The sequence below is a fragment of the Nomascus leucogenys genome, chromosome 8 (genome assembly GCF_006542625.1).
Source record: "Nomascus leucogenys isolate Asia chromosome 8, Asia_NLE_v1, whole genome shotgun sequence".
Lineage (NCBI taxonomy): Eukaryota > Metazoa > Chordata > Mammalia > Primates > Hylobatidae > Nomascus > Nomascus leucogenys.
This window is the reverse complement of record NC_044388.1, coordinates 89,139,917-89,157,610: the sequence shown is the minus strand read 5'-3', so window position 1 is coordinate 89,157,610 and position 17,694 is coordinate 89,139,917. Positions and strand designations below refer to the sequence as shown.

Here is a 17,694-nt window from a genome sequence, read left to right as displayed (position 1 = left end):
GCGGCGCGCGGGCGCCTGGGAGTTGTGGTCCCCACACACGCCCTACTTCGGCGTCCCCGGGCGCGCCCCCTGGCCAGGACCCAGGCGCTGCGCCCCAGGTTCCCAAGGGCTGAGGCTTGGCGTTCCCGGAGTCGCGAGCGAGAGGGACCACCTGCTGCCCTCTGTCTTCGCCCTTCCTGTTTTGCACTTGGCTTGTCTTGGCGATTATGAGAATGTTTATTGCTCATTGTAATAAACTACCCCAAGCGTAACATATATTGAGTTGAAAATGGGAAAGTCCGTGCTATGGACACAATAGCAACAAATTTGGAGTAAATTAAGTCAATTATGCCCTAGATTTTTAGTGTAGTCATTACAAGATAATTACATTTTTCTTTTTAAAAAAATATTTTCCAATCTGATAAGCCAAAAGGAATACACCCGTGTAATTTTGTTTTTCTTTGATTACTAGGGTAGTAAACTATTTTTCTTACTGGTACTTCCATTTCTGTGTATTGCCTGTTCATTTCACTGATCCAGTTTTTTGATGGGGAGTTTCTTGTAGGGTGAGGGATTTTTAATGGTTATTGATTCTTAAGCATATTTAGGAACCCTTTGCTAATCAGCCTATGAGTAAAGAGGCTCTTCAGAGAAACCTTACTAAGGACAGTATTAGCAGAGACCTTGGGCCTGGAGCTGACCTCAGTTCACATCCATACGCATCAACTATTGGCTTTGGGACCATAGGCAAATAGCTTACATCTCTGAACCTCAGTTTTCTGGTCAGTAAAATGAAAATAATAAAATCTATGTCATAGAGATTAAATGAAAACATACGTGTTAAATTATCAGCATGTAACCTGGCAGTGAGAGCTTGTTAAGTAAATGGTAGAATCTTCAGGGTCACACAGCTTTTTTTCTTTTCTTTGAAACAGAGTCTCGCTCTGTCGCCCAGGCTGGCGTGCAGTGGCGCGATCTTGGCTCACTGCAACCTCCATCTCCCGGGTTCAAGCAATTCTCCTGCCTCAGGCTCCCGAGTAGCTGGGACTACAGGCGCGCACCACCATGTCTGGTTAATTTTTGTATTTTTAGTAGAGATGGGGTTTCACCATATTGGTCAGGCTGGTCTTGAAATCCTGACCTCGTAATCTGCCCGCCTCGGCCTCCCAAAATGCTGGGATGCTGGGATTACAGACGTGAGCCACCTCCCCCGGCCCACATAGCTTTTAAGATTCTCAGTCTGAAAGCTAATGGGGGCTGGGAGCAGTCAGGGATTGGAGCAGCTCCAGGGAGAGAACATGGGCCGTGGCACTGTGATGGGGCTGGAGAGGGACAGCTGCTGCTGTCATGGTTTACTGGGCCATGGGGAAGCACTGGGGAGAAGGGCTAAGGGTATCTCTGAAGCATCTGGGTTCTAAGAGCTGCGGAGGGCTTTGGGTGTAGCTTTTCACCTCTCTGGGCCTTACATGGGAAGCAGGAGTAAGATAATCTGACCTTCACATAAGTGGGCTCCGGTGCACCCCACTCTCCCTACCTGCATTGAAGAATCTGCAACACAGCTTTATTCATTTGACTGTTTCTGTTGGCTTTGTCACAATCTGATGACCTTTACACTTACTTCTAACTTCCTCATGGATGTTTTGGTTACAACACTTAGCCAGGGAGTTCTAAAATGCCCCATTTCTTTCTGTACCACCAGAGGCACTCCTTCCCTGTCCCCCAGGCAGAGAGCTTGTTGCAAACCATGGGATCCTAGATCATAAGATCACAACACAGCCACCCAAGCCTGAGTCCATGGCAAGAGATTCTTTCCGGATTCTGTGTTTTGACAGCCCATGACTCCCCTCCTTTCACGGAGCAATAGTCTGTTGTTGTCTTTCCATCGCACACCTAGACCCCCTAAGACAGAATCCCCACTCAGGAAAGATGGCGCTGCCTTGAGTGTCACAAAGATTATTGAGAGGCCCTTTAACCTGGGCTCATTTGTAGTCAGTTGGTACAGCGGAAATCCAACCAGTCGTTTCTCCCTCTGAGGTTCAATAGAGGAACTTGAGGCTCATGAAAAGACCAGATGCATAACATGTAATTCCTGCAGAATATTGGGTCTTTATGTGCAGGTAAGGCTGTGTGATCCCCACTACCCGTCTCTGGGACCGCGATGTCCCCATCTGTACAGTAAGGGGTGGAATGGATGACGTGCAACTGCTCTCCACGTGCTGATCTGCAATTATAAGTGAGCCTGAGGGTGGAGTTGAACACGTTATGGCCAGGACCTTTGCATATTTTCCCTGTAACTCCATCAACTAGCCTTCCATCTTCTCTCCAACGATACCTCTATTATTTTATATTTATGCCATGAGCAGTATTGTGGATCTGATGTGTGTGACACAGGGGGAGCGTGCACATTCAAGGTTGGCCTGTGTGGAGACAGTGGGTGTGCGTGTCGTGGGGGCGAGTGTTTACTGGATCTTGTGCTGGTAAGGCTGGAGGAAGCAGGAGCCAGGCCACCAACAACCCGGAGGCTGTGTTTAAAGTCAGGAATTTACTCTGGGACAAGAAGGAACTACCAATGGGTTTTTAATATGTATGTTTTCTCGCTGCATTTTGTTCTTTTTTTTTTTTTTTCCCAAATGTCACTCTCTTAGTGAGGCCACTCTGACCACCCGATTTATTTATTTATTTATTTTAGTGACAGGGTCTTGCTCTGTCACTCAGGCTGACGTGCATTATTGCAATGATAGCTCTCTGTGGTCTAGACTCCTGGCCTCAAGTGATCCTCCTGCCTTAGCCTCCTGAGTAGCTGGGACTACAGCATGCCCAGCTAATTTTTAACAATTTTTGTTTGTTTATTTTTGAGACAGAGTCTCGCTCTGTCTCCCAGGCTGGAATGCAGTGGCATGATCTCGGCTCACTGAAAGCTCCGTCTCCCGGGTTCATGCCATTCTCCTGCCTCAGCCTCCCGAGTAGCTGGGACTACAGGCACCTGCCACCAAGCCCGGCTAATTTTTTGTATTTTGTTTTTAGTAGAGACAGGGTTTCACTGTGTTAGCCAGGATGGTCTCGATCTCATGACCTCGTGATCTGCCCACCTTGGCCTCCCAAAGTACTGGGATTACAGATATGAGCCACCATGCCTGGCTGCTTCCCTCTTTTAAGGATCCTTATGATTACATGTAGGACCCACCAGATAATCCAGGGTTATCTTCCCATTTCAAGATCCTTAATTTAATCACGTGTGCAAAGTCTCTTTTGCCAGATAACATTCACAGGTTCTGAGCATCAGGACCTCGATAATTTTTAGGGCCATTATTCAGCCTATTGTAGGGGGCATCCACATTTATAACTTTCCTGACTGTCTGGAGGGGCTTTGAGCCAAACCAGAGCAAACAGCAGACCTCTGGACAGCTGAGAAAGAAAGCAATGGTTTGTTTTAGCTTTGCAGGGAAGGTAAGTGCTGTGTAGATCCCTTCATTGTTGAAGCCAGGGCTAAGGAGGGCAACACCCCTGAGAATTCACAGGTATAGGCTCTTTGCCTCAGTTGTCTTGACAGGTTCCTTTCACAGCTGCTGCAAGGTTGTCCACTCCAGCTGCTGGGGACTCCCAGGCCCTGCATGCCTGCCTCCTGCAGGAAGACTGAGGGGCCTTGGTGTCTCAAACAATGCTGCACTGAGCTCGGAAGGCCAATGCTCAGACTGCCCCACGTTTGCAGGGTAAACACGTTTGAAAAACAGCCATCCATGTCCCATCCAGCTGACGACAGCAGATTTACAAATACTTTTTAAGCAAACTTGTGGCAAAATACACATAACATAGGCCAGACATGTTGGCTCACGCCTGTAATCCGAGCACTTTGGGAGGCTGAGGCAGGCAGATCGCTTGAGGTCAGGAGTTTGAGACCAGCCTGGCCAATATAGTGAAACCCCATCTCTACTAAAAATACAGAAATTAGCTGGGCATAGTAATGGATGCCTGCAATCCCAGCTACTTGGGAGGTTGAGGCAGAGGAATCGCTTGAACCTGGGAGGCAGAGGCTGCAGTGAGCGGAGATCGCACCACTGCATTCCAGCCTGAGCAACAGAGCGAGACTCCATCTCAAAACAAAACAAAACAACAACAACAAACACACACAACATAAAATTTGCTCCCTTAACCATTTTAAGTGTACAGTTCAGTATTGTTAATTATATTCATTAATTATACATTGTGTAACCCATATCCAAGATGCTTTTCATCTTGTAAAACAGAAATTCTATGAACATTTAACAATGCCTTATTCCCCTCTCCCCCACCCCCTGACAACCACCATTCTACTTTGTATCTCTATAATTTGAATGTCTCTCGATACCTCTTAAGTGGAATCACATAGTATTTGTCCTTCTGTGACTGACATATTTCACTTAACATAATGTCCTTAAAGTTTGCCCATAGTGTGGTGTGTATCAGAATTTTCTTCCTTTTTAAGGCTGAATAACGTTTCATTGTGAGTATATATGGTATTTTGTTTATTCATTCATCCATTGATGGACACTTGGGTTGCTTTCACCTTTTGGCTATTGTAAATAATGCTGCAGTGAACATGGATCTATAAACACAATGTTTTAAAAAAGTGCGTGCTTCTCCAGAAGCTTGGCCCCGTACTTCTTTTCAGTCTCATGAAAAGAAGATAGGAATGGACCCCCTCTCTCTGTCCCTGTGTAGGCTTCTTGCTGCATTCAGAGTTCTGAATGTACCCCCAAAAATCTCTACCTGATCCGGACTGTACGCCATTTCCTAATCTTAGGGAGATTTGGCAAAGCAGGTTTCAGCTTGTGTATGGTAAATTTCCTCTACTGCAGGTTTTCCTCATCTTGAAGAAATAAACGGATTTTCACCCCCAGGAACACTAAAACAGTTCAAACAGGAGCATCTTGTTGATATCCCCTTGTTGATCTACTATGTATATTTTGACTCCCAATGTATCATAAATCAAATGATCATTTGGTGCTGGAGGAAGGACCCAACTGGAAAAATGTTCTGACTTATCTTTTGGAGTAGAGTAAGTATTTATTTGACCAGATGAAATGGCTGACATTTGACCATTTTTAACCTGAAAACAAAAAAAAAAAAAGGCAATTTCATATATAGTTCAACCAATAGCTGAGGCCACTGTAGGTAGACTCCCCACCCACTGTGCCTGAGTCTGAGAAGGAAGAATGCCTAGCAGATGTAAACCACCTGGCTCTGACACATTGCCCTGGGGGAGACAGCTAAGGAGAAGCTGGTTCTGCTCTGGTAACAAAAGGTGTTTTTCTGGTGGTGGGGAGGGGTCAGGGAGGCACTTGAATGAATCTTAGCTCTGGTCACAGTCTGAGGCTGGTGGTTAGTATTATGTGTACCCACCAGGACAATACCTTTGAGACACAGCCCTGTCCCTTCTGTTCTCTCTGGATGGGGTGGATGGGACTCCAGTAGCTAATCAGTGTCCTGGGAGGAATCCATTTGTATTACGTCTGTTTTGAGCAACCTCCATTCTAAGAGGCAACATTCCTGGATCTCAACTCTGCAGCCACCAATTAGGGATTGGGGTGGAGGGGCTGGATAATTAGTGCCATTTCTATCTTTTTCTTTTTGGTTGAGACTCCCCATATATAAGTTCTTCTTTTTAAAGCAGTTAGTATTGAGAAATATTTAATTTAGCCAAACAAAGAAGGTGTGTAAATTTGGCAGTAAGTTGTTGACACATCCATGTCACACTACTACCACAGTGACTCAGAGGCAAATCTGAAGAATAGGATGATAAGCAGTTGATACTTCGTTCACTCAACAAACACCTTGCACTGTTTGGGGTCCGGGTTTTGCAGGACAGAGAACCAACCACCTGGTAGTTGACAGGTCAGGGAGGCTTTTTGGGGGGAAAACTCAGTGGTCCAGGCATCTCTCCCAAACATTCTTAAACGGCCCCTTTGGAGATATCATAAGTGATTGGTGGAGATATCATAAGTGATTGGTCAGCAAAGCATTGTGGATGAGGGGTCACCTGTATGTGTATGGGGATGTGAATTGTGTGCACAGTGTGTGTGTGCAGATGTTACAGTATGTGTGAATGAGTGTGTGTGTGACTGCATGGGAGTGTCTGCATGTGTGTTTGGTGGATTTATGATTCTGTGCCTGGGAGTCAGAGTGAGTGCTAAGCCTCAGTTTATATGAGCAGATGTATGAGCTAAGAGTGTGGGTAAGTGCTGGAATGATGTGTGAGTGAACATGAGGGTCTGAGAGTGTGGCACTTCAAATAAAGAAGAAAAGGCCAGGCCAGGCGCAGTGGCTCATGCCTGCAATCCCAGCACTTTCGGAGGCCGAGGTGGGTGGATCACGAGGTCAGGAGTTCATGACCAGCCTAGCCAAGATGGTGAAATCCTGTCTGTACTAAAAATACAAAAATTAGCCAGGCATGGTGGTGGGTGCCTGTAATCCCAGCTACTTGGGAGGCTGAGGCAGAGAATTGCTTGACCCCAGGAGGCGGAGGTTGCACTAAGCCGAGATCACGCCACTGCGCTCCAGCCTGGGTGACAGACTGAGACAGACTTTTGAGATGTCTCAAAAAAAAAAAAAAAAAGAGGAAGAAGAAGAAGAGGAAGAAGAGGAAGAAGAGGAGGAAGAAGAAGAAGAAGAAAAGAAGAAGAAGAAGAAGAAAAGAAGAAGAAGAAGAAAAGGCCAGGTGCAGTGGCTCACATCTGTAATCCTAGCACTTTGGGAGGCTGAGCCAGGAGAATTGCTTGAGCCCAGGAGTTCGAGATCAGCCTGGGCAACATGGTGAGACCTAATCTCTACAAAAAAAGAAAGAAAAATAAAGAAAAAAAGGGGAGGGGAAGGAGAAATGGGTGGATGCTCACTGCTGGCCATGAGAAAGCCCCTAGGAGGCAAATCTGGGGTGTGAAAGCTGCAGGGTTAATGGCAATCCACATCCCTAATCCCTTATTTGGCAAACTCCAGGACCAGCACTGCTTGCAGCCGGAGACTGGATGTGTCTGCCTAGACCTGGAGCCAGTCTGTCTGGGTTCCCACTCTCATATCAGCTCTTGAATAGTCTGTTCCCATTTCTTCATGCCTGGAGACAGCTCCTTTATAGACTATCTCCATCTGTAAGGCCCCTGCCTACTTTGCAGAGGGGAAGGTAGGGCTGTCAGCTTCCAGAAAGCAGCCTGGAGTTGCTTCTGTATAAATAGGTTGAGCATAGGGACCATGTAAAGAGGTCACCTAACCTGTTTCTCCAGTAACTGACAGATAGCTGTTTCTAGAGAGTGATAAACAGAGCTCTAGAGAATTCAAAGAGCCTTTTCCTTCAAAGGGATAAAGGGTAGTGGATGTGCCCCTGGGCTGAGACTCAGGAGACCTGACTCCAGACTGTGCTGAAGATAGGAAAGTCATTTTCCACCTCTGGGGGGCCTCTGCAGGAATAAACATAACCTATAGTACAGAATCGCTAAATCTCATTTGTCTGCGTCATTAGCACATGATACTTGTAATGAGCTGTCAACTTGTCTGTCTCTGCTACTAGAATATGGAGTTTTCCTCTGATTTTCCAGGGCCTGCTTGAGCTTTCCATGTATATTAGGGACAACAATAATTGTTATCTAAAAGTTATTGCACAATTGCTGTGTATCTAATTCTATGCTACCTACTTCATGTGGATTATTTTTTCTTTTTTTTTTTTTGAGACGGAGTCTCGCTGTCGCCCAGGCTGGAATGCAGTAGCGCAATCTCGGCTCACTGCAAGCTCCGCCTCCCGGGTTCACGCCATTCTCCTGCCTCAGCCTCCCGAGTAGCTGGGACTACAGGCGCCCGCCAACACACCCGGCTACATTTTTTTTTTTTATTTTTAGTAGAGACGGGGTTTCACCGTGTTAGCCAGGATGGTCTCGATCTCCTGACCTCGTGATCCGCCCGCCTCGGCCTCCCAAAGTGCTGGGATTACAGGCTTGAGCCACCGCGCCCAGCCTTCATGTGGATTATTTTTTCTAATCAATCAGCACAATAACCAATGACATAGGTGCCATCATGATCCCTGTCTTTTTAGAGAGGCCAAGTAGTTTGCTGTAGGGCACGCAGCTGGTGAAGGGCAGAGCCAAGCACTCTGATTCTGGAGGCTCTTTCTTAGGGATGAGCAACAGGACCTTTCTTAGGAGGCACATGAAGGTGCTCAAAAGAGGATTAAATGTTGTTAAGTGGAAGAAGCTGTTCCCTGCATTTGCCTGTCCCCCAACCTCCCACCTGTGAATCCAATTTCAGGATTCAGTTTCCCTCACCCTCAGTAGGACACTGCACTGTCTTCTGGATACTTTTTCTGAACATCCTTATGGTGCTTTTTCCTCATTCTTACCGTAGTGATCCTGCCTTCTTATATGTCTTTATGGGCTATTCCAGAATGGGCATGATGGCTCACACCTGTAATCCCAGTGCTTTGGCAGGCCAAGGTGGGAGGATCACGTGAGGCCAGAGCTCAAGACCAGCCTGGGCAACATAGAGAGACACTCTCATCTCTACAAAAAACTAAAATATTAGCTGGGCATGGTGGTGCATGCTGTAGCTCTGGCTATTCAGGAGGCTGAGGTAGGAGGATCCCTTGAGCCCAGGAGACAGAGGTTGGAGTGAGCTATGATTGTATCACTGCACTGAAGCCTGTGTGCCAGAGAAAGACCCAGTCTCTAAAATGAAAAGAGGAAAAAGAAAAAACATGTTAGGTTAACTAAATATAAAAAAGCCAAGCATCATTCTGAAAGTCTTCCTGAAAGTGGCCACATTTTATATATATATATATAATATCTGTTAGAGATATATATTATGGGTTGTTCTGCATATGGTTCCATAGGTTAGCGATATATATTAGTTAGATATATAATTCTATAAAATGAAAGCATATGTTCACAGAATCACTTGTACATGAGAGTTTATTGTTGCTGGAAACAACCCAAATACACATTGACAGGAAAACTGTATCTACACAGTGGAACCCTACTCAGCAACAAAAAAGACCAAACCTCATAGCTCAGTCTAATCTCAGAGACACTGAGTACATACTGTATGATTCTATCTAGATGACCTTCCAGAACAGACAAAACAAAACTGTCTTGTCTTGAATAAAGTTGTTCAACCATCTCTGCATCTCAGCTTCCAGCTTGTAAAATGGAGATGTAAACTAAATATATGAGTTTATTTATACACAATTGCATATAAGTATTGTATATTGTAAAGTATCTTGTACATTATAAAATGGAGATGTAAACTAAATACATATATATTTATATATGTATCTAATACATATCACTAACATATGGAACCATATTCAGAACAAAGTGTGTGAGTGAATAGAGTTATAAGGAAAACACATTTTCCTAAAGTAACTCTTGCTCTTCCCTCAATTTGGACTTTTAAAAATGAGGTATAATTTAATAAGGTATAATTAATTTACTAAACAAGTTATAACATACACTTTGGTGAGCGTTGACAAGTGTATACATCTATAAAACTATCATCCTAAACAAGATATAAACTTTTCCATCACCTTAGAAAATTACCTTGTGCCTCTTTCTAGTCAATTATTCCCATCACCCCTCCTCCCCTCTACAACCATTGTTCTGATTTTTATCACTATGGTTTTGTTTTGTTTGTTCTGGAAGGTCATCTAGATAGAATCATACAGTATGTACTCATTTGTGTTTGGCTCCTTTTGGTAAACTATCTGGGGAAATTCAGCCAGATATAGGGCAAAATTCACCCCCGATATTTCACGTAGGTTCTTTTCTATATTCCCTAAGTGTCGGCCAGTCTGAGAAATAAAGGGACAGAGTACAAAAGAGAGAAATTTTAAAGCTGGGTGAACGGGGGAGACATCACATGTCGGCAGGTTCCGTGATGCCCCCTGAGCCGTAAAGCCAGCAAGTTTTTATTAGTGATTTTCAAAAGGGGAGGGAGTGTACGAATAGGGTGTGGGTCACAGAGATCACAGAGATCACATGCTTCACAAGGTAATAAGACATCACAAGGCAAATGGAGGCAGGGTGAGATCACAGGACCACAGGACTGGAGCGAAATTAAAATTGCCAATGAAGTTTCGGGCACGCATTGTCATTGATAACATCTTATCAGGAGCAGGGTTTGAGAGCAGACAACTGGTCTGACCAAAATTTATTAGGTGAGAATTTCCTCATCCTGATAAGCCTGGGAGCACTACAGTAGACTGGGGCTTATTTCATCCCTACAGCTTCAACCATAAAAGACGGCCGCCTTCCGAAGCGGCCATTTCAGAGGCCTACCCTCAGGGATGCATTCTCTTTCTCAGGAATGTTCCTTGCTGAGCAAAAGAATTCAGCGATATTTCTCCCATTTGCTTTTGAAAGAAGAGAAATATGGCTCTGTTCCGCCCGGCTCACTGGCAGTCAGAGTTTAAGGTTATCTCTCTTGTTCCATGAACATTGCTGTTATCCTGTTCTTTTTTCAAGGTGCCCAGATTTCATATTGTTCAAACACACATACTCTACAAACAAGTTGTGCAGTTAACACAATCATCGCAGGGTCCTGAGGCGACATACATCCTCCTCAGTTTACGAAGATAATGGGATTCAGAGATTAAAGTAAAGACAGGCATAGGAAATCAGAAGGGTATTGATTGGGGAAGTGATAAGTGTCCATGAAATCTTCACAATTTATGTTCAGAGATTGCAGAAAAGACAGGCATAAGAAATTATAAAAGTATTAATTTGGGGAACTAATAAATGTCCATGAAATCTTCACAATTTATGTTCTTCTGCCATGGCTTCAGCTAGTCCCTCCATTTGGGGTTCCTGACTTCCTGCAACAGTAAACCCAGTGTCTCTGAGATTAGGCTGAGCTATGAGGTTTGGTCTTTTTTATTGCTAAGTAGGGTTCCACTGTGTGGATATATTTTTCCTGTCAATGTATATTTGGGTTGTTTCCAGCAACAATAAACTCTCATGTACAAGTGATTCTGTGGATACATGCTTTCATTTTTATTCAGCAAATACCTAGGAGTGGAATTGCTCTGTCAGGCTATTTTCTCTGACACTCAGAGGTCCTTTGCAATTCTTAGAAATACTCCTTTATTAAAAAACGTGATTACTTAAAATGACAAGTCATCACCACAGGGCCTGGAGATTTCCTGGAGCACAAATGCTTGTGATCCTTTAATTATGTTGTAGGGCTCCATTCCAGCACATGAGGCAGTATATTCAGGGCTCTGTTGTAGTTTCCTGATAGCTCAGAATAGGCACAGAAAAACAGAACAAAGAAAGAATATGATCTTCACACAGAACTGTATAAAACTTCTCAGAGTAATTATAATTTGAGTCGAGCAATGGAAGACACTAAAATCACTTGGTCAGTATAGTCCTTTGGAGAGAAGACTCGGACAGGACTAAATAAGGAATCAAAAACAATAGTTTGGGTCTTGGCTAAGCTGTGTCCTAACTGTGTGACCTTATATAAAGTCATTCAACCATCTCTGCATCTCAGTTTCTAGCTTGCAAAATGGAGATGAAATCTTGTGAGATGATGACAGATATTCTCTGTCCCCTGCACAGGGATTCTGTGGGGACAAGGTAAGATAAAGTCTGCTTAAGTCTAATCCTGGATAAACTGTAAAGTGCCATGCAAAATGAGATAGCATCATGTGAAGAGAGGCAGGAACTCACACAGAGCTTGTTTTGTGCTCCGATGACTGGCACTGATTGTCACAAGAACTCACTGCCCTTGTTTCAGGGACGTTGAACAAGGTCAAACACAGTGACAATAACTCTTTGTGAGCTGCCAGTTGGGCCCGGATGTCCCTCTTCATTGTGTTCATCTCTGCAACGGGGGACTGTTGGGCTCTGGATTCTTCTACATCTGTAGGAGAATCTTTCCCAATAGCACAGTTACCTTCCCACCCCCCCAAACAATAGGCCCTCAACTCTCTCGGCCCTCACTCATCTTTATTTACCCAACCCATTCTCAGTTCCCCACTGCAGGTGACAAAAAGTTGAATGTTTTATGAAAACTCTGTTTGGGTAGTTCTAGCCAAATATGTCATGGATAAATCTTAAATGGATATAGCAGGTAGTGCAGGCAGCATCATATAATGGCTGTTATTGATTGAGTGTTTACCTCTAGGTGCTAAGGGCTCACAACTACCCTATGAGTTGGGTGGTATGATTAGCCTCAGTTTACAAATGATGAAATGGAAGCAGTTTTATGGGAAGAACTCAGGACTAGGAGTCTTAGAACCTGAGGGTGCCACCGTTGTCACTACCTGGGCCTCAGTTTCCTTATCAATAAAATGACAGTGAGCATTATCTTCTTTTAATCTCTGACATCTTTTCTAACACTGACATCCTGGGAGTCCATGTTTGACTTTGGGTGAGTCATACAGCCTCTCTGAAACCCTTTCCTCATCTGTAAAATAGGAGAACCATCACAACCTGGCTGCTCATTCCCAAAGTGCCATTGTGACAGTGCCCAGTAAGGAGGGAATTGTGCTGAGACGTTAAGTGTATGTCTCTGTTTTCTCTCCAAGGGACCTGAGCCCATAAAAAATGAAGGGTACCTGTGATAAGCAGAAATCAGGCACTGCCTTAGAGGTATTTGCTTGGTAAGGAGTGAAGAAATAACAGAGATTATGAGACATTTTGATACGAGAAAACCTTGGGGATCATTGTGTTAAATACTTTCTATTTGATAGCAGAGAAAACTGATGCCAGAAAAGATAGTGCCCTCCCTGAGGACACTTAGAGGGCAAAGGAAGAGCTGGGGCTGCAGCTCTGGTTCACTGACTTCAGGTATTCTGGTCTATCAGGAACACTTCCAAGCTTCTTCTTCTTTTTTTTACTTTTTTTTTTTTTTTTTTTTTTTTTTTGAGACAGAGTCTCCCTCTGTCACCCAGGCTGGAGTACAGTGGTGCAATCATAACTCACTGTAACTTCCAACTCCTGGGCTCAAGCACTCCTCCTACCTTGGCCTCCCAAAGTGCTGGTATTACAGGTGTGGGCCACTGTGTCAGCGATTCCGCGAGAGTCCGCGAGGTGGCGAGCGACCACCGCTCGGCCGCGAGCTCAGCGCTTCCCTCGCCGCTTCCCAACGGCGAGCAGAGGGCGCGCGCCTAGCGCTGAGCCCAACCGCCCTCTCCGACGGAACCAGGAGCACACCGGGCGGGACCGGACCGCGGTTTGTGTCCAAGCCCAGCGGTGTTTGCGGCGGGTCCGGGGCCTGGAAGCGCTGGGGCGGCGCCAAGAGTGAGTAAGAAGTTCTGGAACAGCCTCAGTTCCAAAAAACTGAGTCACTTTGTTGCGGCATGAAATTTTGCCCCTAACTCATGTGTCCCGGGGTGGCCCGGGAGCAGCGTGCCCTTCCTCTTCCAGGCTCCCTGGCCCCGGTCTTTGATGACTCAGAGCTCCTGCGGTCACCAAGCCGCTCTGGAGACTCATCGGAGCAGCTCCCCGATGCCGTCAGCTCTTTTCTGCAGTTACAGCCTCAGTTAATTTCCAAAGTCGCCCACTTTCAAAACACGACCTTAGGAAGGGACAATATGTACGCATCTTCTTGCGGCCAGCAGCAGTGATGGCAACGCTGTAGGCACCTCCTTCCCTTAGGAAAAAGCCAAACATTTCACGAAGTCCTTCTGTGCTTTTAGACGAAACTGGAAAATGGCCTTCATTGGAAAAGCCCCAGTCCTCGGGGAGCAGATCCCCCATCTCTGGCAGTGCAGTGCTCCTGGGAGCTGTCTGGAACATTCCGCAAGTGAGTACTTCTACTTTTCTTTGGTGACAACTTTATAGGTTGAATGGAATTTGCCAAAATTTAGTTTCCCACTCTGCCCAACACTTGTACAGCTCTCAGAGCGTTGCAGTTACAGGATCTGCCCATGGCTTGATTTAAAATGTGGATATTTTGCTCACAATGGAATATTTAGCATGAATTTTGATTTTTAAAATGTTGCGTTAAGGCTGGGTGTGGTGCCTCACGCCTGTAATCTCAGCACTTTTGGAGGCCAAGGCGGGCAGATCACCTGAGGTCAGGGGTTGAAGATCAGCCTGGCCAACCTGGTGAAACCCCATCTCTACTAAAAATACAAAAATTAGCCGGGCATGGGGGCGGGTGCCTGTAATCCCAGCTACTAGGGAGGCTGAGGCAGGAGAATTACTTGAACCTGGGAGGCAGAGGTTGCAGTGAGCCGAGATCTTGCCACTGCACTCCAGCCTGAGCGACAGAGAAAGATTCCGTCCAAAAAATAATAATAAAATAAAATGTTGCATTACTATGTTACTTTTTCATGGGAATAGTAACAAATGAAGCTAGCAGGCCTGATGAAATCCCAGCACTGTAGCAATCGCTCCATGAAGATGAGCCGCGCTGCCCGTTCCCTACCCACTGCATATCTAGGGGCCCTCAGTGGCTCTGGTGGTTTCTTCCTAGACTTACTTCATGGGGACTTCCAGGGGAGCCCAGCCTCAGGTAGGTGACTGCACTTCATCTGGGCTCTTCTTTTCCAGCGGTCACTCCTCTGCCCTGCATTGGCCTTGACCACATGACCCAGAGGCACAGGGAGAAGCCTCCTTGGATGCTTGGCAAGTGACTTCAGTGGCTGAGAGTGTCTAAGGAGAGCCGGGAACACCGCTCGCTTCCTGCAGATGGCGGGGCAGACCTCTGTGCAAGAGTGCCTGAAGGGGATCTCCTGTGGTACTACCTGGTCCAGGGAGGTCACAGAGCGCTCCTCCACCCTGAGCACAAGGGGTCCCACCAAGGACAAGGACAAGATTCAGCACCGTCGCACGCAGAACAGCTACCTGGAGCCACAGGCCACTTTCCAAAAAGGGAGTTTGCAGACCAGAAGCCACCCCTGCAGCATTGTCTTTGTGCTCCAAGAAAAGCCCTGGCACACACTTCTGCTCAGATGGAACCACTGTACCCTCAGTGTCCTTGTCAGTACCAGCTGGTGACTTTCCTACTCAAACCCTTCCCTCACTCTCTGCCTCATTTTCTCAAGGTGCCGTGTTTGCCTGAAAGGACACTGGCAGCCAGCAGTGGTGGCGGCTGGTCCTCTAGATGGGCACGAATGCCATTGGCAGGCAATGGGGCAGACTCCATGGAAAGATGCTTCCCTTCCTCAAGGTATGCAATCCGCGGGGAGACCTCATTGTCAAGTTCAGAGTTACGCTGCAGACTGCACAGCACCTCGCCTGCTTCCAGGACCTGTTCCGGTCAGCCCAGGACCCACCACAGCAGGACCCCCCATCCTGTGCTCACCCAGGGCTTGTCCATGGCACTGGAAACTCCTTCCTGTTCCCGATCGCCCTCTGGGCAAGGAGTGGGCAGGGACATGTGGCTCGTGCCGAGGTCTAATACTGTGTTCCCAGCATGGAAGCAGGTGCCCTGAAGAGGAGTGGGGACACTTCTTGTGGCATGCCAGATTCCGTGTAGAAACCTGTGACTGTCACCCCTCCTCCCCACTCGGTTTTGTTAGTGGACCTTTCCCTGGCCCTTCTCTCCTTGGCCCACTCTTGGCAGGAGAGAGGAGGAGAGGATCTCACTTTCCACCTGCACCGGCCACACCCTCGGTCTGCGGGGTTCCCAGCAGCTGGCCAGGGATGCTCCACACCTGGTGGTCAAGTAACCGTCTCCTCACTCTGGGCATCTGTGCCCTCTCTGGGGTTGGAACAGGAAAGAAAGCCAAGACCTTTATGTGGGACTTGAGTTGAGACTCAATTCTGTAGAGTCAGGGGTGAGGAGGAGCCAGGCCTCCTGTGTGCTCTCCATACCCCAGAGCCGGGTGCCCAGTTCCATGGGTCCTGATGGACAGAAGGGAAGAACGGGGGGGGGGGCTGCTGCACCATGGGTAGTAGTGCAGGGGGGGCCGCCTCCGGCTGAATGCCCAGGGACTCCTGGGGGCTGCTGGCCCCGGTCCCAGCAGTGGGTCCTGTTTCTTCTTTCCCCTCAGAATGCAGGGTCCACCACCCCCAAACGTCCCCTCCACATTTGGTGAAATAGGAAGTTCCATGGCTCTTACCCTTCTTTTAGGGTGACTGAGAGATTTATTTTCACAGAAGCCTCAGTGGCCTGGTCCGTACCCACCTCTGCATGTGGTTGCAGAAAGTGAAGGATTGTCAGGGAGCAGGGCAGATGTTTAGTGGATCTGTGTCCTTGGTCAAAGTTTTGTTTTTCCTCCAGAAGAAAAAGGCTTGTGAACATGCCACCGTATTCTTCATTCCTTCTTTTGGAAATGTATGAAGAACGGGTGGCATTTTGGAGTCATTGGCCTGTGAACAGTTGGCCCAGAGGAAGAGTTAGATGTGGGTGGGTGTGGCCGCCTCTGACCCTCCCTAGCCCAGGTGTGTGTGGGCAGCCCAGGCAGGCACTCGGGAAAGGTGAGGTGGAGCCTTGCACACTCTGAGCACAAAGTCCTGGGAACCCTTAAACCCAAGCACTGCCTTGACAGCAGCCAACATGGCTGATAGAAGAGACACAGAAGTCCAGCTGATGCCAGACAGAGGGCGTCACTAGAGAGCCGTGCTACATGGGGTTGGAGCAGAATTTCGGGATAGCGATGGCAAGCCTCCTCCCAAGCCAGCTGGGGAGTATGGGGGGGGGGGGGCCGGAGGAACCTGGCATCCCCGGGTTAGTACCACAGAGGTGGCTCTGCCTGCAGCTCGGCCTCTGCCTCATCCTGACTCCCCCTGCTTTGGCCATGGCTCTTCTTGTCCCTCCCTCTTCTCAGTGCAGGAGGACCCTGAATCAAACGCCTGATCTACGTTTTCACTTTACCCTCGGATGAAGCTTGTGGTGAACCCCAGGGCTCTGTGTGTCTCCTGAGTCTCTGCAGACCTCGGGTCTGGGACCCAGAGACTCTTCTCCCTGGGGCAGGAGGCACTGGGGTGTGTAGACGGGGGTGGCCTGGGGCACAGTAGCTGACGGGGGGACTTCCTAGCTTTCTGGGCCTTTCCAACTCTGAGTGTGACCTTCCTTTTCTTGATCACAGCCCCCAACTTCGGAGCCTGCTAGAGCCTGCAGAATTTGGCTTCATCGTCTGCCTCTGTGAGGAAAGGCAGGGCCTGGCAGTCCAGTGAATCTTGTATATTTGCTCCCCACCTCGGTGGTGAATACATTCTTGGGTGGTGAATACATTCTCTCCTTGCCTTCACTCTAGAAAAGTCCCCTGTTTTGTGATGTAGGATGTGGTCAATGACTGACTCGTTCTTCAAGTGTCAATATCCCTCTGGACCATAGACGCAGCTCTGCTTTCTGGTGTTCCTGGGCTCTGCCCACAGCAGGAGCCACTCTGGGCTCTGTGAGATGCATCTTCTGACTCACTTTCTTCTCGTTGGCTCTTTTCCATGCGTCTTCTGCCACTGCCCTGTTCTGGGTGGCAGGCTGTCACACTGTGGTTGGGGGTCCCCTCTCCTGCCTCCCCTCTTTGATCCTTTTCTGTGAGGGTCTGCTGGGGTCCTGTGTGTCGTGCATTGTTGATAGATTCCTGTTGTGCTTGCTGTCCTCCCCATTCTAAGGGACCTCTGATTGCCTGTGAGCAGTTTACAGGGGCCTCTCCTGGCCCCTTCACCCAAGGAATTCCCGCAATGCCTGAGTTTGTGAGGGGCGGATCCTGGGAGTATGTGATGTCAGGTGAGAAGGGAGGGCCCGTCCTAGTCCGGTGGGCTCCTCTAACAAAGTACATTAGCCTGGGGAGTTACTAACGCC

At 47.4% G+C, this 17,694-nt stretch overlaps 1 protein-coding gene across 1 annotated transcript; it reads left to right on the top strand.

Moving 5' to 3' along the window:
- Positions 1-13,000: 13,000 nt before the first annotated feature.
- LOC100586608 lies at positions 13,001-15,947 on the top strand. The gene is made up of 3 exons (XM_012508852.2): positions 13,001-13,238; positions 13,637-13,743; positions 14,496-15,947. Exon 3 carries the CDS (start codon positions 15,075-15,077, stop codon positions 15,699-15,701), a length of 627 nt encoding a protein of 208 aa, XP_012364306.1. The 5' UTR covers positions 13,001-13,238; positions 13,637-13,743; positions 14,496-15,074; the 3' UTR covers positions 15,702-15,947.
- The last annotated feature ends 1,747 nt before the right edge of the window (positions 15,948-17,694 follow it).